The sequence below is a fragment of the Miniopterus natalensis genome, chromosome 19 (assembly GCF_054644295.1).
Source record: "Miniopterus natalensis isolate mMinNat1 chromosome 19, mMinNat1.hap1, whole genome shotgun sequence".
NCBI lineage: Eukaryota > Metazoa > Chordata > Mammalia > Chiroptera > Miniopteridae > Miniopterus > Miniopterus natalensis.
The window spans coordinates 22,642,512-22,663,962 of NC_142099.1; the positions used below are offsets into that span (position 1 = coordinate 22,642,512).

Sequence of the window (21,451 nt, forward strand, 5' to 3'; positions counted from 1 at the left end):
ACAAAGCTCTTATGTCCCCCACTTCTCAACGCTGACTTCACCACTTAATCGCTGATGACAGTGAACTTCAGGACTTTGAGGAAAGAGCTAACTTTGCTAACCCCTGGTACACTGGTCCCATCATCAGGTTTTATTTGCCTGTTTTCAGCCCTGTACCCAATAAGTTGCTTAAGATTTGAGAACTAGCTGAAAGGTAGGAAATAACCATGATATAATTCCCCACTTTAAGTTTATTTTTAGCCAGTGGGCCTTATCTAGCCCTTCATTTCAGAGCATAAAGAGAGAAATCGGCAGGGTGATGTAGGAGTTGTCACATTACTAATGTTAAATTGAGCCATCCTCACCTTTTGGGACTTAAATCTTGATCTCTCGGTTCTTCTCAAACTTTCCACTGTAATTCTTTGCAGAAGTAACTTCTCTTAGAGATCATAGTGGGCTGCATACTGCAAAAGGTTTTATTAAAATGGACAAAAACAAATGGCTGTAGCCTAGTCATCCCCGTTTATAAGAAAGCTGTTGACTTAGTGGCTGGAGATCTTGGGGACTTCTGGGTTCAACCAGGGTACTTGCTACAAGGTGACCCCTTTGAGCTTCAGTTTCTACATCTTGGGAGTGAGTGGATTGCGTGTAGGTGTTGGCTGTGGGAATGCTGGGCATCAATGTCCAAAGGTTCTACTTGGGTCCCAGACTGTGGACAGCTCACACGACTCTGTGTTCTCCATTTCTCTGAAGCCATGGGGCCACTGAAAAGATGATACATCATACTGTTTTGATTTTTTTTTTTTTTTTTTTTAGAAAAAAAAAATCTTGGTGGTGATAGGGCTCAGTAATTAAAAGCTTTATAGTCCAGAGTCACCTAAGGTGTTGATTGCTTCGTAATGTCATCTTTTTCTTCTAAAAAAATTAAAAAGAAGTATTATTAATACCTTCTATAGCTTCAAAGCATTACCACCAGCTAGAAGGTGGGAAAGTTGGAGGTGTGAGGGGCACTGTCCCCCCTTCTGTCTTGTCTGGCTGGGGTTTTATTTATCTTTCACCCAGCAATGCTTAAATTGGTGGTGTGCACCTGCTAGTCAGTGTGAGATTTAAGCTGCCGACTTTCTGTTTTAAAGTTTTGTAAAAGTGGTGGCAGGGTACTTTGGTTCTGTTATTTGAAAGGGATGATGAAATGTATAACAGAAGGTGATTTTAAACAAAATCAGTCAAAAAGAGAACATTTCATTTCCCAGATTTCTGACTTTGTCAAGAACTACCGTACTGTAACCTGGTCACTTTCAGGTTAGAGTACAGTAGTTTTATTAATGAACGGTCCAGCCAGACTATGAAAGGGCAAGAGAAAGTCAAAACTTACAGAAAGTCAAATTCTAAAGCATAGCAGAGATAATAGTCTTATGGTTATAATATTAAATGTATATATAAATAGCTCTGGCCAGTGTAGCTCAGTTGGTTAGAGCATCATCTCATGCACCCAAGGGTCTCAGGTTCAATTCCCAGTCAGGGCACATACCCAGGTTGCAGGTTCAATTCCTGGTCAGGGTGCATATGGAGGGCACTGGATCGATGTGTGTCTCTCTCTCCCTCCCTCATTTCCTTCCTCTCCCTCCCCTCTCTCTAGAATCAAAGAAATACATATCCTCGGGTGAGGATTTTTAAAAAATGTATATATAAATAATATCCTGCGAACATATCTAATTACCAGCACATTTTTAAGCTGTTAATAAAAATGGTCTTTGATAGCTTTTGAAAGGTTCCATAAGTAAAGTCTCCTAGATAGAAGGGCCAGTGCTGGGGAAGGGGATTAGTGGGTAGGGAGGAAGGTCGAGGGGGACACTTGTGCAGCCCACTTCCTTAAGGGTAATTCAAGTCCATGCTCAAGTTATAATGTAAATGGATATTTGAATTTTTATTTAAAATATATTTTCAATAGCTATGTGCATAACTGTGAAGAGTTGAAGGTACAAGGTTAAGGGCGAAGTGAAAAGGCATGGTGCTAAAACAGCAATCTATGCAAATAATAAATATTTTCCAATTGTGAAACAAAACCAAACTGGGACAAATCTCCATTTAGATTACGTTTCATTTCCATTTTAAAAACCACATTGGAGACAAGCTAAATTGCATTTGAATTCCCTCCTAGCTGCAGGCACCCGTGTTTCACTGTGTAAATGTCACTGTCGATTTTGATCTATGACCAAAGAAGGAATAGTCAAGCTACATATGAAATAGGATTTTATTTTTAATGCTGTACCCAGTATTTTGGGCATTTATTGTGTCAGCTATTTAACACAACATTGTTTCATTAATCTTTTCCTTCCCATTGCCTCCTTTCACTCAAGAAACGTTTTCTTTATTAAAAAGTGTTTAGATTTTTAGTTTTGACCATGGCTTTTCTCCTTTGTTTCTTGCCTTATTTCCCCTAGTGCAGTTGTTAAATTGCCAAGCGTTAAAATTGAAAAACAATATGCTTTGAGTTCTAATAGAACTCTAAAAATTGCAATTATTCAGTGAAGAAATATTTATTGAGCGATGGTTCAATTGGCCTTTAGTAGTGGATGTGACATGTAATAAGACAATGACTGCCCTCATTTTGTCTACCTCCTCAGAAGTGACACAGGAAATAAACAGAGACATATAATCCACTGTCAGGTGGGGATGAGCCATGAGAAAAATAAAAAAGGGGAGAGAGAGTCACGGGATGGCTATTTTGGACTCATAGGTTGGAGAAGATCCATCTGAGTAAGTTGACCTTTTTGAGCAGAGACCTGAAGAAAGGGAGGGAGCCTTGAGAATGCCCAGGAACAGTGTTTCAGGCAGAGGAACAACAGGACCAAATTCCTGAGGGTGGCAGCTGGTAGGTTCCAGGATGAAGCCTAAGGTCTTCATGCCAGGAGAGTGGTGGGTGATAGACTCAGAGGGGATCCTGGGGTTGGAGTGTACATTGCCCTGTAGCTCACGTGTGGACTCTGGATTCTGCACTAGAGCCAGGAGAGGGTTTGGGGAGTGGAAAGTGATGTAGTCTGACTTAGGTTTTTAATTTAAAGGCTTACTCTTGCTGCTATGTGGGGAATAGAGCATAAGAAGCAAGAGTGGAAGGAGCTAACAGAGGCTGGTTCAGGCAAGAGATGACCGTGGTCTGGACTAGGGAGGTATCAGTGGAGATAGCGAGACATAGCCGGGTTCAGGATCTATTTGGGGAACCATTAAATACGAGTTTCATTATCCACAGGTTTCTCAGTCTGGGAGTGGGAGTGGGAGGTGGCATTCGGTACTAGCAGAGACGACTCCTCGTCAGAGGTTCACAGGACACACGGTTTTTAAGTTCTGAAGCAATGACCATGTTCTCAGCCTTAGCCACATGGGGTGAAAAATGAAACTCTAGTGTTGTGAAAGTAAAGACTTTTTCAAGATGCGGCTGTAAAGATTAATAAGGTCAAAATGCTAAATTAATGGCTTTTGATGTGTGTGTTTTTACCTTTTTGGGACAAGCTCCTTTGCTGCTGGCTGGGACACAGAGCAGTGCGGTTCCGTTCTCACTGTAGGTGACAGTGCTCGCTGCATGTAGGCGCAGGGCAGGGCCCAGGTGAGGAGAACCACTTCGGGACTCTAGAACCTCCTGGGACCAGGTGCTCCTGTGCAGCATTGCATCTGATCACTTCCTCAACCAGAGTGTGAAGGCTCTTCAGACGAGACTTGCTTTTCATTTTTAGCAAGTTGGTTGAAAGCCAGAGGTGCCCAAAGAGGTCCCTTCCTACTGGCCCTTTCTCTCCCCCTCACCTGGCTCTTCCCTTCCCTGGCTCTCATCCCCTCTCCCCAAAAGAGAAATCTTCAAAACCGCTATCGTAGTTTATAAACGAATTGAGCACAATGTGTTACTAAAATAGGCTTGTTCAAACCGACCCAGGTTGTGGAAGGTACTGTGTTTTTATTTATTGCGTCACTCACCAATAAGCTCTCCCAGACACATTATTCCTGAAGAGCCATTATTTGTCGCCATCAGAACACACTTTAGCCCCTGAGGGGAAAATAACTTTGCTGTGCATAGCAGCTGGAACTTATCTTTTGTTTTACACGAATGAAGCTCCTGTGAGAGGAGGTACTCACTTGCAAAAGGAGAGAGAGAAGCGGAGAGCCCTCCGCCTCCCTCGCGCCCACGTGCGAGCCCTTTCCTAGCATCCCAGGACCTTCCTTCGTGAACACGAGCCTTTCTTTCATGAGATCTGCAGCAGAAGTCCAGTCATGCATATTTTTATAAGTGTAGAAGCTACACTATTTTATCACAAATGATATTTTAGCTGTGTTTTTCCCATTTCAAGTTCAGCAGCGATGCTTGTGAACTTGGGAATGACTTTAACTGAAAATGACTCTATCTGGTGTCTTCCCATTCCTGTGAATGGTTTTACTTCCACTGAATAAATTCTAACCGTTGTATAACCCCGATCAAGTCAAGCCCCGGAAGCCAGCTTCAATCCAGAGACGTTTTTAATAAGAAACACTAAACATCTTTGAAAAGTAGTTTGCATTTTTACTGAATAACGTCAAAGAACCCCAAAGAGACGTCCCATTCATAAACCACCCTATGACATTCTGAAATCGACGCCCATGAATCCCTAGCTCTCTGCCAGTCTGTTGACTTTTTGTTTTCTACTACCTCATAAACCTCCCCCTTTCTCTAATCTTCTGCAACACTTTCCCCTCCATCCTAGCCCTCTTGGGGTTTTCTGGTTTGGGCCCTGTTGTCCTCTCATTAGCTCTGCTCTTCCCATCTGGCCTGATGGTGAGGTGCCTGGACGGGGGGACGGGGTGTTGCTGAGATACTCAAGTGCTAATGCTTTTCTCTGTCCTGGTTATTATCTGAGAATCTTTTCCTTCACAGAATCCAGTTAAGTCAGAACCCAATTAAAGAAATTAAATCAGATGAACATTAAAATGTCCTTTATAACACACACACACACACACCCACACACCCCCGTTGGCCAAATTGTTCAGTGTTTGTGATGACTCTGTGGTAGCCATAGATCCATTAGATGGGGAAGAATTTCTGGAATGGTCATATATTTTCCTGATCCTGACCGACCATCCAACAAATTCACGACTATTGATCTTGGACATGGCAGTGAAGAACTGACTACACATGAATCAGCAGAAATGTATTGCCAGTCCTAGAAAAACAACTCCCATTTCAGACTCTCCCGATGACTGCGGAATTTTATCAATTTCATACACAAAAAGGGGCGTGTGAGACAGTCTTTTAGTCCCTTTTCATAGTTGCTGCTACTGCCTTCTAGTTTACCCTGAAAAGAATATCACTGTGTATGTTTATTTTAGATCCTATTTTATAATGTCTTTTTTTAATGCCTGACCCGAAAAGGTTTATCTTAAAGGTGACATTCATTCAAGGAGAGGATACAAGTTGCGATAACATGTTGTACTAGTTCTGTAATGAAATCAGCACACAAACATAATTTTTATCAGAAATTCACTTTATTGCTCGTGTGTGGGAAAACTGAGTAAGAGCCTGGAGTCTGGGTCACACTGCCTGGGTTCGAGGCCTGGCCCCAGGCCAGTCGCTAGATGGTGCAGCTAGTTACATGAGTGAGTGCTCTGGGCCTCGGTGTCCTCATCTGTGTGATGGAGACACTGACAGTTCTACTTCATAGAGTTGCTGTATTAGGCGGGTTGCTCTTTGTCAGAGTTGGTTACAGAACATTAAGGGGCTCTATAAGCGATTCTCTCTCTCCCCCCCCCCCTCATTCCAGTAAAGAAAGAGATCCTTGATTTACTGGTTGGTCTTAATACTAAGATCATCTACCAGAGCCACAGTAGTGATAGCAGAGGCCTTAAGAATGAAGTTATCTTTCAAAATAACAAGTTTGTGCAAAGGCCTCACGGTAATTACTTGGCCTTATATTGGAGAAAAACCAGTTTTCTTCTCTTAGAGGCAGTGGTGTTCCAATCGCCATGGGAAGGAAAGGTTCACAGCAGTTCCTTGGATGTCACATTATTTTCTAACTTAAAGGGCACAGGGACAGTATCTTCCACTGATGAAAGGCGCCGGAGACCTGACCAGGGAGGGTCTCAGATTTTCTCCGATGTTACCCATGAAGGTTGAATGTCTTTATAACTTTTATTGCTATCTCTGTGATTTACAAATCTGTCCAAATCCTTTTTGAACCCATTCATACTTTAAACCTGTATCATGTCACCAATAAATTTGTTCCCTAGACTCAAACCAGCCTGGATTTGGACCCATCACTGCCCCTCGACCAGCCAGTCGGGGGCTCATCTCTATGACTGTAGAAAGGGGCTCATTGTACCAGCCTCATAGGGCTACCACGAGGATTAAACCAAAGCAGGGGAGAGGGCGGACAACTGGATGGGCTTTTGTCTTGAATGATTATGAAGGATGTTAAGGTTATTAAGGTTATTAATGGGTGGGCTTTTATCTTGAATGGCCACTAAAGATAACAGGAACCCCACTAAGAACAGCAGAGAGGACTTAGCTGGTCTCCAACTTTTCAGGAGTCCCAGTGGCTGTTGGGCAGAGAGCCAGCCAGAGCACGGGACAGCCAGAGCAGGGCTCCTGAGACTCCATCACCCCCTGTCAGGACATGCCCTCCCGCTCCGGGTGCAGCTCTGCCTCTTCCTCGCCCCTCTTTCTGTGCCTTGGTTGGGAATTATTAGGACACAGCATAGAAATTAACCCTCCCATAGAAAACCCAGGTTGTTGCATGTACGTTCCTAGAGGAATCCAGGCTGGGTTGGGAGCCAGCTCTGTGTCTTTTGTCAGAGCTTGTCAGAGATGAATGTTGGGGGCCCTTAATGACTGGATAATAGTCCCCTGGTCGCTGAATAATGAACCCCAACTGAATGAAGGAAGGCTGTTGCCTGGCCTCTGAAATGATCAAGTGATTCAAGAATGGGGCCTGCAGGGTTCAGTCTTAATTATTTAAGGTGCTGCAGTGAGAGAAGCTCCATTACCCTCTCGTCCTGGCAGCTGAGGGCACCTCTCATCCTGTCCTCTCCCAACATGTATGCAAGACCCTAGAATGCTAAGAGACCATAGCAGCCTTGCCCAGGCATCTCAACGCACCCAGTCACTCAGAGCTCTGTCCCCTGCCTCCAGGGCACATAGCTGTGAAGTCACGAAGCCACGTCCAGGAGAGAAAGCCCTTTAACGCCAGAACTCCATCCATTATGACTCACGGCTGTCCCATGGAGGGAGAGAAGCTGGGATCAGGTTCAGTGGCACTTCTTTTGCCCCAGGACAGACCATATCCCCATTTCAGCCACTCTCTGATCTGAGTGCTTCTGCGCCTCACATCCCGTCCCCAGTGGAAGGCACACCTGTTGGGGGAGGCAGGAACTAGGTCTGCCAGATGTGGTATCTCCAGCTCTGTCCCCACCAGCTGATTTCAGGATAAAGACGGCACCCTCTTAAACTTCTCTGTGTCTTCTCTCTCTGGCCCTTTCCCTGTCTTATTCATGTGTTCTCCCTCACCTTCCTCAAACACCTGGTCTGTCTCAAGATGTACATCCACCTTCTTTCAGAGAGATGCAGAAAGCCTTGGATTAAGTAAGGTGGTTGGGGTCTCTCCAGAGGACAGACACTTTGCCCATAATAAGTGGCTCCAGTGCCGAGACACTGGGGGGGGGGCGGTTTCATATCCCCTCAGAATAGAGGCTGCCTCTAGGGGGACTTGCATACCAGGCCTTCCTGGACTGGCCTCGTCTCTTCACACCTCTCTGTGCCCCCTGGAATTCCCCACGTCAGTCATACTCAGCAACTTGCAGGGGCCTCTGCTTGCAATGCTCTCCCTGGCCTTTGAACTCACTGTGCCCTTTCCTGAACCTGCCCTTCCCACACAGACTAGTGTTCCTCAGAATTCCAGTGGGATATGTCACCTCCTCCAAGACTCTCCCCAGCTTTGCTCAGGGGGTCCCTCCTTGCTTTTCTTACCACATGCACCTCTCATAGCTATAAACACTCTACCTTCCCCACATACTTGCTTATTTTCTTACCTCCACCCCAGGACTGAGTACTACATTCCCTCGCACACAGTAGGTGCTCAATAAATATTGCTAAAGGAAAGAAGGGGAGAAACACAGGAAGGACAGTAGAGGATAGTGCGGAACTTGGCTTAAGGACAGAAAGCAGGTAGCTCTTTCCACTCTCACGTTTGAACTAAAACCAAGGAGTGTTTTTCCCAGACCTCTTGGACCAGAAGTGTCTTCATAAATTGCTGTCGTTCACAGTCACTATGTCCTATTGACACAGCAGTCAATAAATGCTACAACTCCAGTAAGAAACAAGGGGCCAAGGATACGAAAAGATGCTTAAACCGGAAGGAAGGACAAATGAATGATCGACACGTGGAAAAAGTATTCAGCATCACTGGTCAGTTTAGAAACATCAGTTTAAAAACTAAGTACCGTTTCACCCTTCGATTCATTACATGTTGTTTGGAAAGGGTCACACCTTTGTTCCTGAGGGTGTGCTGAAATGAGCTTTATGCCAGAGGCAAGATGAAAGGGAGCCAGCACCAGCACAAGCCCTGTTATTCCCACTGCTCAGTGTAAACAAGCATCAGGTTGCACCAGTAAATGAAGATACACTGGGCCTCTGAGAATTGCCGTCTTGGCGACAGTAACATAAGATTTTTAGATTATGAGATATCATAAAGGGAGATATAGACAAATACATATCATCTCCATACCTCCCATAGTAGAAACCCAAGGGCCAGACACCTCCATGTCTACTCTCCACAAATAGAAAGTCTAAAACCATCATGTTCCTGCCTATTTTGGAACAACTTATATTTTTACACCATTAGAAGAACTTAACGTATTAAACCATCTTATTTTGAAATTTGTTTTGATTTCAGACAAACTCTGAAAGGAACTGAGAGCATTTGATATCAAATGCGCCAAAACCTTGTCTTAGAAATGTTCATGCCGTGTACGACGGGCAGCTCATGACTCTGCAAAGTGTTTGGTAATTGTTGCATTGGAAAGAACGAAGCGGCTTGCTCCAAGTGAGGACAGAGTGATGATCATTAAGGGACTGCCTGACTCAGAGGACTGCTAATGGTGGACGAGGTCCTGCCACTGAGCCTCTGCTTCGTGCATAAGCTTGTTCCAGATTTAGAGGCAGCCCCGGTGGCCTGCGCGTGTGCGGCCGAGTGGAACGCGGGCGGGCTGTGCGCACGCTGAGCGGGGAGCTCCAGGCAGCAGGGGGTTCTCAGAGCACGAGCCTTCGCCTCAGGCAGCTGGGGCTCCTCGGGCACTGTTTCCCGCCTCCTCATCACCTCCCCTCTGTGTCCCTGCATTGCTTGTCACAGAGCCCAGCACATAGTAGGTGCCTAGACTCTGATGAACCAATCAATCCCTTCCAGATGAGGAGAGTGTAGCAGTGAACCAGGGTTAGATACAAGGAAGCTGTCAAAACCTTCGCCATTCTATGTACTTTAATGCCTCTGCCACAAAATTCTGTGCAATCCAGCAGATACTAGACAGGACAGGAGAAGTGATCAAGTTCAAAACCCTCGCACAAGGATATAATAATAGTTCAGGATGCGATGTGAGCTCTGAAGTCAGACAGTTCTGCTGTGTACAAGCTGTGAGAGGAAGGGAGGGAGGAATAGTAGCTGAAACTTTCCAAATTTGTTCAACAGCAGCAACCTACAGATGTAGGAAGCTCAGAAGCCCCCGCAAAAGGTAAAGGCTGGGTGAGACTGGCTTGCCCGGCAGTGACTTTCCTGCCCTATAAAGTAGCTGTGGCTCCCTCGTTCCACTGCCAGCTAGCACACATCTGGCCTGTCTTTTTCCCCTTTGTGTTGCGTTGCTTAGGAGTGCGCCAATTAAGAGATTCCCAGTTTAATACGAATCATCTTTTGATTGGGCGCACAAGAAAGGGTGAGAAGGTGTAAGTCTGGGAAACGGCTTGAGACATGCCTTAGTGGAATGCTGCAGTGTTGGGTGGTGAGGCGGTGGGAGGGTGGGAGGTGTGCTGGGGCTAGGAAAGCGCAGAATGCATTGGAGGTTTGGAGAAAGGCTCACACGGAGATATAAATGGGTTTAGAAGAGGAGGTTCTTTGACATCAAACACAGACTTCACCTGTTTAGAATATTGGCCTAGTTCAGGCCTTACATGGAAGAAAGAGAAGGAAAAGTTTCCTGTCTCCTTCACTGCCTCGCTGGACCACAGGGCCGGCTCCTCCCGGGACCCAGGACCAAGTTCATCGGTGCTCTTAATGGATGGTTCAGCTACATTCAGTTAAATGGGTTTCCATGGAGTAACCTGGAAATGAAACCATATCTTCTAATGTATTTTCTGTGCAGAAATGCACTTTGAAGCGCAAACCTTTCACATATTGGGGTTCATTGGTTGGTTCGGTTTTTGTTGCTTTGGCTTTTCATTTTCAAGTGCTCTCACTGTTAGAAAACACCAGTAAGTGAATTCCCAAGCAGACCGTGGGCTTTCCAAACTCCCAGTTGGAAATGGTTGAGAGTCATTAGCGGGACACGAAGGCATTGGCCCTCTGTGCTATCCCAGCATCTCTTATCAACAAAGGCTCCTGAATCTGTAGGCCCTGGGGGTTGGGGGAGAGCCAGAGACAGTTAATTAAGGGGAGGAGCTGTGGTGCAAAGCAACATCGCAGCCTTATAACCACTTCCCCCACTGAAGATGAAGATGTTGTTTATTTTTTTAAATTCTCACCCAAGGAAATGTTTTTCATTGATTCTAGAAAGAGGAAGGGAGAGAGATAAAGAGAGAGAAACAACGATGTGAGAGGGAAACATCTATCTATTGCCTCCCACATGCACCCCAATGGGGGATGGAACCTGCAACCTGGATCTGTGTCCTGACTGGGACTCGAACCCATGACCCTTCGGTGCATGGGGCGACATTCTAACCAACTGAGCCACACTGACCAGGACTGAAGATGTTACTTTTTGAAGTACAACGCAAATGGGCTTACAAAGTCAGAGTGATTTTCTGTGATTAAGAGGCTAAATTTTGAACCAAGCTACAGAATCTGTTTTATACTTGTGTCATGTATTGTCTCTGGTATTCCCAGGCATAGAAATATTATTGTAATTAGTTTTATATTTACTTGGGAACTTGCAGTTTATGCAACGCCTTCACCAGAGTCAAGCATATGGTTAAAGGAACTCTAACTAGTTTTAAAAACTTTGTAATGCCACTTAATCTGAGTCTTCAGCTAACCCATGAACCTACTTTCTGTGGCTCAGCCATCTTTGAACTCAAGAATGGCCCAACTGTTCCGTATCAAGGTCCAAAAACATAAGAAACTTCCTGAAAGATTCAGTTCTATCATAAGCTTGGAACAGTTTACAATTAGTCTAAATCACCTCGTACATGAAGGAAATAACTGGGAGTTTTTGGCAAGTTTTGGAAGTGAAAAGCAAGAACTTTAGAAATTGGGAGACAAAAGAGATCAGAAAAGATTTCATAAAGGAAGTGAAATTTGGGCTAGAAGAGTCTTTGAGTCAACTGAGAGATGGGAAGGAAATTCCAGATAGGGGAATAATATAAATTTTAGATCAAAGCCTAAATGTAGCTTAGCCAAGAACTTCACATTGAGGACACCCACAGACCAAAGGTGGACTTGAAATGGGCAGTTCTACCCCCATTGTACTTGCGTGCAAAAATGCAAAGAATGGTATTGGTAGTTTTTTAAATTAGAGATCTTTTTTTCTGTTTTGGAGAACCCAGCAGGGAAAAACACAGACCCCTGAGACAAAAAAGACTGAGCCCCACGTTCAGTTCAGGGCTTAGTACCCAGCAGATGTTGCATGAATGTTTGTTGAATGAATAAACGAATGGAAGCGTGCATAGCTGGTGAGGTGGGTGGAGTGCTCCCAAGTGAAGGCCCCTTTCTCCTAAGGCAGTCGCCTCATCTGTCCATCTTTGCTTTGTAGTGCAGAGCTCTGCCTTCTTGTCCTTCCAGAAAAGGGTTTTCCTTCAAGACTTACTTTCTTTAGAGCAGCCTCCACCCTGAACACTCTGAAACAATCATTTTGCCTGTTCTAAATCGGAACTTCACCTGTTCACTCTTGTGCCCTCAAGGTAGGCTGTGAGCCAGTGGCAATAATAGTGTGAAGATATACAGAATAGTGTGAAGGTATCCCTGGTCTCACTTATATAACGATCACTTTTCTTTTTCCAAACATAAATGTTATTTTTTATTATTTCAAAATTGTTTTCTATTTTCACAAAAGTAATGTAGGCATACAGTCAAAAATACTAAAGGTTTATTATGAACGATAAACCCTCTTCTCACTTCTTCTTTCCTCATTTGTTTACACAGTGAAGTCACTATTTTTGGTTAAAGTAATTATTGATATTTACATTATATTTTATGCATTAAGAATAGCGTTCCCTGCAGAACCAGCAACAGCTAACATTTATTGAGCATTTACTATTGACTAGGCATGTTTTCATGTTATAGTTCATGTGACTGTGTGTGAGATCAGGTACCGTAAATATATCCATTTTACAGATGAAGAAACCAACCATAGAAAGCTTAAATCACTTGCCCAAGGCCATAGCGCTGGGTATTCTAGCTCCAGAGGTAAGCTCTTAGCCACTGTAAATGCTCATCTGTGGAAAAGTCCTACCACGTAAGGAAATAAAGATCCTAGGCAAGAGTTTGAAGTTATACCAGGATTTGGGGACTCAAATTTAGTTATCTCCGAAGACAGAATGTTCAGTGGAAAAGCCCCAGGGGAATAAGTTTAGGCTATAAAGCAGAATAGTTTGTTTGTTTTTGTTGGTTTGTTTGTTTTTGTAAATACTTCTCTTACCACCTTTCCCAAGCTCTCATATTTTCCTGGGCATAGAATAATAATTAGTCCACCAGAGGACCTTCATGCAGATTCTGGACGAAGAGGCCGTCCATGGCATTTCATTAAGATGCCCAGATAGATGCTGGACTATTTTGAGCTGAGGATATGAACACAGAACTTTTGAAATTGGAATAGTCCTGGAAAAGATGGGATTTATCATTATAGATGTATCACTGATCAAAAGAAGGCTGGGTGAGAAGGTATGAAAGTAGGTGCAAATTTCACCAGTTTAGGAAACAACTGTAGCCCTGGCCGGGTGGCTCAGCTGGGTAGAGCAACTAAGGTGGTGGATTCAGTCCCGGGTCGGGGCACATGTAAGAAGCAATCAATGAATGCATAAGTAAGTGGAATGACATGTAATTTTTAAAAAACAACTGTAAGATTTATTCTTACCTCAGAGAGCAGCATATATTGGGGTCTTCTGCTTTCTTCTTTCTTCCCCATCTAATATGTACACTTAGGACAACTGCTAACTTTTTTAATACTTCTGGTGTTATAAACTCATCCAGCACTCATCTCCACCTGGTTGACTCCTTTCCAAGTCTGTTCTGTTGATTACAGAAGTAACCTTGTCACAGATCTATCTGGGAGATCTGGGATAGGACCAGGATCCAGAAGACGGGAATTCCATACTCACCTAAAGCCAGTCCAGCCAATGGATCCCCTCCCAGCTCTAAAAACGTACATATATAGAATATACTTTACATCAAAAGTGAGGTGCCGAGATTTGGTGGGAAATGGCGTTTTCAACGTGATGGAGCCACCACAAAAACAATTGGCCCCTCTCTGATGTCACCTGAGGAATGAAATGCTAGAAATGCCACCAAGGCGTTGCTTTTCCCCAGGTCTTTTGGGGCTCGCCCAGCTTGCAACTGCCTGCATAAGGAGGACTGGGGAGTGGCTTCGGAATGGGGTGTCGGCCTGCTGTTCCTGACGTGGGTTTGACTAAGTCCAACAGGAAGAGAAGGAAAACTGTGAACAGGTGTGCGGGAGCTGGAGGAAGGCAATCCCGCTTCCCCCTCCTCTTAATCAAGTTGGCTCAGTGTTCTGCTGCTAGGACCTTGGGGCTGGGGACAGTGGCCATGCTAATTGCCTCCAGTGTGGGATCTGATTAAGGGGGCCTGCGGTCCCACGTCGGTCCCCCTGGTGCCTTAAACAAAGGAAAACTGGATTTCTATAGAGGTGTTTTCACTGTCACAGCCCAAAGTGCTCATTCGCCTGCACAGAGGCCTGTTGGCAAGCGCACGTCCTGATGGCTGCGTCGCCATGGAAATGTGTGACACATTTGTGATGAGTTGTCTATTTCCAGATGGACATCTTCATTCCTTTGAGAAATTCGACAGACCATTTTCGCGTATTCCCTTTGCACAAACTGGCTTATCTAAGGGCCTTGCAGGCTCTTTTGTTTCCTACCAGGACGACTTCTGTGCAGTGTGTGTAAGTAATGGTGACAGGCCTGGCTTTGTGGTCGTGGCTGTTTGTTTTTCCTTTCTTCGTATCCAATCACAGTATGTTCCTCCGACACAGCATTGGCCAGCCAGCCCTGGTTGTTAATGACACGCTCAATCCTATCCCCTTTCTCCGTTAGTGATGATTCTGTGTTGACGTTAAAAGAAATTCTGTATTTGGGATAATGCTGCTTTGAAAGTGATGTAGCCAGCAGCTTTTCCATTTCACTGAAGAAAAATATTAGAAAAATATTAAGTGTGTCTGCTTCTTTCAATTCGGTTGTGTTCCCCGGAGGGATGAAAAGAGTGAAGACTGAATATTGCTAGGGTGCTCGGAGAGCAGCGGGCTGTGGCCTGGCAGAGATACCTTTTGCTGTGCAGCCAGCAGAAGGGCCATCTTTTGGAAGTTCTTTCAGAAGGTTGCTTCGGTTCTAAAACGTGCTTTTTCCAATCTATCATATATGAGTGTTTGGGCCTTATAGACAAAAATCATACGATCCATTGGAATTGTGTTAAAACATATACTGTGCGTGTGTGTGTGTGTGTATAATTTATAATTAAGTAATTAGAGATTCACCATAAGTAATTAAGATCACAGTTTGGATCAGTTGAATGTTAGTAATTATCCCAGTGAACCATGGTTTATAAATATTAATGTCCCAAACTGAAGTTAAGGAGGCCCACCTTAACTATTATTTTTCCCTTTATTTTTATCTCTTTAATTATATTGGAAACATAATTTGTCAGTGTCCTTTTATTTTATTATTAACAACTGCTCTTCCTAATTCTGAATAAATAATACCGTGCCGATTTTATTAATTGACTTTCACTTTTTTCCTCTTCTGAATACCAAATCAGAATGCAAAATTCTTGTGCGTTGTAATTGTGGATCAGAATTCACTGATTAACTTGTTAGCACACTTAGGACTTGGTATCTCTAAAAGGCTCATTACTGTAGCCTCATCAGTCTCGCCAACTTCTTTAGAAAGAAGCAGAAGCAGTAACTACCTTGAATTGTCAGGCGGAAAACCCAATTGGCTTAGCCATTAACATGGATTCTTTATTCAGATATATGCACATGTATTATTTTCAAAAGGATGAAAACTTTGAGAACCATTTGAACAGCATACTTACTTGGAGAAAAGTTACTATAACAAATGTCTTTGGGGGGTAGTATACTAAGGGATAGGATAAGGAAGCCTGACATGATAAAGGAAATGACATAAATAATCAAGAAATTATATAAAAATTTGTCATTATATCAAATTAATCATAGGCAATAAGAAAAGGTATTGCAACTTCCTGAACTGATATACAAACTCCTTTAGTGACTGATATTTTCAGATAGCCTGTCATCAACATTATTTCATGCCATATGCTAGGCAATTATCAGTTTGTTGAAATTTTCCAGTTCCATAAGTTCTGTGATGTTTTCCCCCCGACAAATTGGACTAAAGATGACTCAAAGTCACACATATTTTTTACCTAGTTTTGCCCAAGTCATATCCTGTTGACAGGATGATGAAAATGTCATCATCGTCGTCACCGAACCTCTACCCTGAAAAGAGCCTTAGCTACAAGTTTTCCTGAGTTTGTCTCATGATGTTTGTCAATATTTAGATTTCTTGTACTCTCTCTTTGGCTGTTGTGAAGTCTAGGTCTCACCATGACCCACTGTGCTTTCCAGCCTTGAGTGATGTATCCACCTGTAGATCCATTAGATATTGCGGCTCTTCATGCATGTGACTTTACAGGGAGATTAAATTAAAGTGTGGGGGGGGGGCGTAGAGCATGTGAAATCATTGCAGACTGCTCCACATTTAATATGGGGATGACAAATAGGAAGCATTTATTTCCCACTTATTTATATCTATTTGTTGATCAATTGAACTCTTTAGTCTTAAATAGTACTTTGTTTTTCCAAAAGAGAGAACTTAAGTGTAAATGAACTGCTGAAAATTGCCACCACTGGTATTTGGAACTCATATTCCCATAAAGAAAATATTAGTTCATAAGAAGAAACGTCTTCCTTAGACCATGATGTGCTATGTGCTACTGTGTGCAGATCCCAGATAGTTTTAGAGGTGGAATAACCTGTTTCCTCTGCCACCATTTGCTCTCTGTAAAAGAAGCAGGCACTGCTACTGTTACTGTCTGTCTTTGTAGGTGCTGAGCTTTCCCGGGTAGACCGAGGAGAGCGCCTCCTGGTAAAAAGAGGCTGGTTAAGCTCAATCCAGACGATTTCAGATGAGCCCCATAGAAAGGGCACAGGGAAAAGGTGCTTCACAAATTACACTATTGGGCCTTTCTCGCTGACTCTCTCCTACCTTTGTGAAAAAGTTATAAAATGTCTTTTCTTTTTTTGGTACTCAGATGAGTATAGGATCAAACCGGTGGAAGAAGTCAAATACATGAAAAATGGGGCCGAAGAGGAACAGAAAATAGCAGCCAGGAACCAAGAAAACTTGGTAAGAATTGAATTTCTCATATAGCAATGCATTTTGGGGACACCGTTGTAATAAAAATCTGCACTGCGCATTTAAATGGCAACTCACACACTGGGCACAAGATTTCTTGAAAATGCTGCCACTATTTTTAGCTTGCCTGGAAGCCAACCGTGACTCCTGTATCCTGTTTGTGCCTGAATAAGCCCTTCTTTAATCTTGATAGAGAACGTTCACTCCAGGGGAAACAATAGCAAAATTATTAGTGTTGTAAAATGGTTCGATTTAAAGGGAAAAGCATGAAGGAGGGTTGAGGTTTATGGGGAGAGGGCCATTCTTTACTTTTTCCCCAGCTCCTTTACCTCTTATTCAGGTCAGGGTGAATGGCTGTTTTCATTATTCTGGACGTGTAGTGTGTTGGGGAAGTTGCCTTTCAAGGGAAAATAATGTACTTTGACAGTAGGTCTGAAAATAATGTACTTTGACAGTAGGTCTCTATCGAAATAGTATTTCACATTCATAATGTTAATGGCATTGTGGGTTTTGAGTCAATGTGAGAACTGTAATGACCTGAAACAGAAAGGTAGGAACCTTTTCCGTTAATGTGAATCAATAGACATGTTCCAACTTCTTATTCCATCTCTATAAAAATATTTAATTATTGTCATAGTAGGTGATTTCTTAAAAGAGGTCACAAATGGTTAAGTATATGCATTTATTCAAGTGTGCTAGAGCAAAATTGCTTTTATGTTTTATTGTGGGATTAACTATTTGCTACTTTTTTCATGTTCAAGTGAATGTACTTTTAAGAAGCTTACAATGTCATGAAATATTTTCACTTGACTTCAACTCCTTTTTCCGGGATGTGCTTTGTTTTTATGACTTCTGCGAAAGCAGAGGGAGTTGGCAGAATATTAACCAGTGCTCACGAGTATCTAAAGTTGTTACTGTCCACAATACGCTACTGAGCATAATGGGCTAATTCTACTTTCTCTACTCTGTTCTGAACACCTGATCTACAACTCAACATCCTGAAGTATCAACACTGACCATTTTAGGTCACTTTAAAGGAGTGAAAACACTTTATAAAGAAATTTTCCTTCAAAAATGGGGATAGGAGCCGGGTGGACAGGGTCCATGGGGTAAAAGGGGGGACATCTGTAATACTTTCAACAATAAAGATAAATTTTTAAAAATGGAATTTGGATTTGAAGGTTTCACTGAGCCACAGAGAGTCATCATACCTATGGTATATTTTAACATTGACACTTAAATACAGAAAAAAGAGCTGTGATTAAATAGTGGAAGTTAGTATTATCAGACTTTTTACAGGAATTTTTTTTACCCTGAATAGATAAATAGAAGACCTAAGCAGTTGAAGCATCAGTAGTCATTTTTCTACTTTACTGAAAATCAGAGTTTCTCCTTGCTTGATGTAATTTCGGCTTGATTTATGAATCTCATCTTTAATAATAATACTTCCATTGGAGGCTAAAGACACTGGTGACCAGCCCGACAGTGGCCCGTTTCTTGGATCTAACTAGTGTCCATTCCTACTTCCCATGCTTGCATTTCTGACACCTCAGGCAAGAAATGACCTTTATCTCACAGCTTGTGAGTTTTCCCTCAATGTGCTCTTATCATATTTAGGCCAAGTCAACATTTTTCCTTTCCTCTTAGTGCTAGTGTATCTTTTTCCAGCACTGTGGCCAGAATCTTTGCCAGTGCTTTTTCTCTGCAGCCTGAATGGAGATTCAAGGAGAGAGAAATTCTGGTCTCACTTACTTGTGGATCATCTGTGACAAGCCCACACCCCTTTACTCTGCCCGCCAATCGAGTTCAGGGCTCTAACAGCAGTTCTCAAGTGTGTCAAGACTTCCACAGAGAATGGAGAGTAAATGAGTATCTCTGATTCTGAGACTTCTAGACTGCTTTCCAACTTTAAGTGATTTTCAGCTATCTGGGAGTACGTCATCTTTGTCACCTACTCCGTCCTTCGGGATGCATAATCAGGTATTGACCTGATTGCTTGAGAAAACTAATAGCTTCCTAAAATTGAAGCTTACATTGGAAGGTGAATGAAATAGATTTAACTATTCTTGATTTTTACCTCCATTAAAATAATCGAAGTCAAGACATTTTTATGTTTCAAAGAATGATTTTATTTAAGATGTAGGTCAGAGTATTTTCTTAAAAAATTTTTATTCAAACTGTTGAAAATAAGGGGCACAGCAAAAATAACCAAGGTAGGATGACAGTGGGCTCTGGAAAAACTCCCTGAGTTCAAATCTCAGCTCTGACACTTGATCCCTCATTGCGGAATCAAGTTACTGCTCTAAACCTCCCACCCATCAAGTGGAGAAAAAGACAGTGCCTCCTGGTGGTGCTGTTTGAGGGATTACATGAGATGTGCATTGTAAGACCTTGAGTGCAATGCCTGGTGCATGATAAGCACCTGATAAGACTTAGGCCTTAACATATAAAACAAAGGATAAAAATAAAAGATATTAGAGTCAGCGTGTCTTTCCTTTTTCCTTTAGTGAGTTGGTGAGAGATTGCTAAATGAATACTTTGCCAGTTAATGCCAGTGCTACACACATTTTGAAAAATCTTGCTCTGGAACTATGAAATTATTTAAACAAATATGTTCTGTGCACCTGTTATGTGTAAAGACGTAACTTGTATAGAGAGACTCAGGAAAGTTGGGAGAACAGTTCAGTTCAACACATATTTCCTTGATCGCCTCTGTGTACAAGGCTCTGTACTAGGCTGCAGAAAAATAGAAAATCAGGGAAAGCACTGACCTTCACCTCCAGGCACTGTGTGGCGGTGGACAAGGTGAGCACCGAAGGACTATAAATAAAACAGGGTGAAACTGATTCCAGCCGAGAGGACTGCTGATGTCGGAGGAGGCAGAGATCTGTCTGTTGGGGTGTCTGGCCCCACTTCATGGAAGAGCTGGTATTTCCAGTGGGCCTCAAAGGACAGAATGAGGACAAGTGCCCCAGGCAGAAGTAACAGAGCTGGGAAATGCAAAAGAGATTTAATAAAAAGCTCCTAGTCCTGTTTGATTGGGGAATCGGAAGGAAGAAGAGAAGGTGACAGTAGGGTAGCGGTGGGAAATTAGAATCAAAATGCAGATGAGGTAATAGCCTCGGTGTCCAGGTCTGAAATTAATTCTGTGGACTCAAGGGAGCCCTTGAAGGCTTTCAGCGAGAGCTTGGCATGATGAGATTACGATTCGGGAAAGATTGTGTGGCAGCAGCAGTGTGTATGGATTGGCGTGGGACGCCCAGGTGGGAGACCATGCAGAATAGTTTTTGCGAGAAGCAATGAACCACAGTCGAGGTGGTGTCAGGGAGAACAGTAAAGGTTTGGACTGGGTTGCAATCGAAGCAACAGCATTTGACAGCTCATAGATATTAACAAAAAAGCAGAGGGATCAAGAGATAATGGGAATGCCAAGATCATAACATCCCCCCCTCCCCTGGAAAGGTGACTGGTGGTGGCAAGAATAAATAGTATCCTCAATGAAATGAGATAGTCACTATGAAGACTGTGTTTGCTGGAAATACAAGGGGTTTCTTCCTTCCTTCATTCCTCAGTTATTCATTATTCACTGTTGCCCACCCTTAGCAAGATCACAGGGTCGTCCACAGGAGAGAAAGTTAAGCCACTGATCACACGGCGATGCAATAGGTACGGTAACAGAACATCTGTGCTTTGGAGGACTCAGAGGCCCTGCAGACATAAATCCCACCCTAGGGAGCTCACTTTCTGGTAGCAGTTAGAAGGCACGTGACCTAAATGACCACAATTCAGGGAACGTTGTCAATGCAGAAGTTGGTTTTGAACAAATAAAGCCTTAGGAACTTGCAGAACATCTATGCGGAGAAGTCTAGCAAAGGGCAAAAATAAGGATGTGGAGCTCAGGACCAGTGCCTGAGATATAGTAGGTGTTCAGTGTATGTTCGTTTGCTTGAATAGATGGGTGAATGAATGAATAAGAGTAGTTGGCCCCTAGTAGTTTGCTCAGTAATATTTTTTAAATTTTTATTAATTCATTTTTAATTATAATTGACATACAGTATTATATTAGTTTCAGGTGTACAACATAGTGATTCTACATTTATATACCTTACGAAGTGATCACTACAATAAGTCTAGTGGCCACCTGTCACCATATATAGTTATAATAAATAATGTTAACTGACTATTTCCCTTATCCCCATGACTTCTTTTATAACTGGAAGTTTTAGATCTCCAGTCACTTTGGCCCCATGGCCGCAGTGGATGTGGGTGGAGGAGATTCATGCTGGTTTTCTGAGGCTGACGAGGAATCATTTATATGTCAGTCATTTATGTACTCTCTACAGAGATGTGCATTTATCCCAATTCTCAGCATCGCTGGGCATTGTACATTCTGCTTTACTCCTCTCGGACTTTAATTCCTTCTTAAGAAAGGTGGTGTGAGTTGGAGATAATATATAGATATATGGCAATATGGGTCTTGGCTTCATCGTTTCTAGCTTTATAATTTTGGTCAAATATTTAAAGCTTCTGAGCTTCAAGTTCTTCCTTTGGAACCTGGGAATAACAAAAATTATTATATTAGAAGGAAGTATAGGATATGTTTAGAATCTTCAACGAGACATGGAAAGCAGAAGCTATGGAGAAATAAAAGTGGCT

The 21,451-nt window shown here is 42.8% G+C and overlaps 1 protein-coding gene across 1 annotated transcript in view; it reads left to right on the plus strand.

Annotated features, from left to right (window-relative positions):
- The window catches only part of C19H1orf21 (chromosome 19 C1orf21 homolog), a 169,169-nt gene that overhangs the window by 76,333 nt on the left and 71,385 nt on the right, over positions 1–21,451 (plus strand). The window contains exon 3 of the mRNA XM_087828056.1: positions 16,692–16,786. Within this exon, the coding sequence (XP_087684182.1) occupies positions 16,692–16,786 (95 nt within the window). The remainder of the gene's footprint in view (positions 1–16,691; positions 16,787–21,451) is intronic.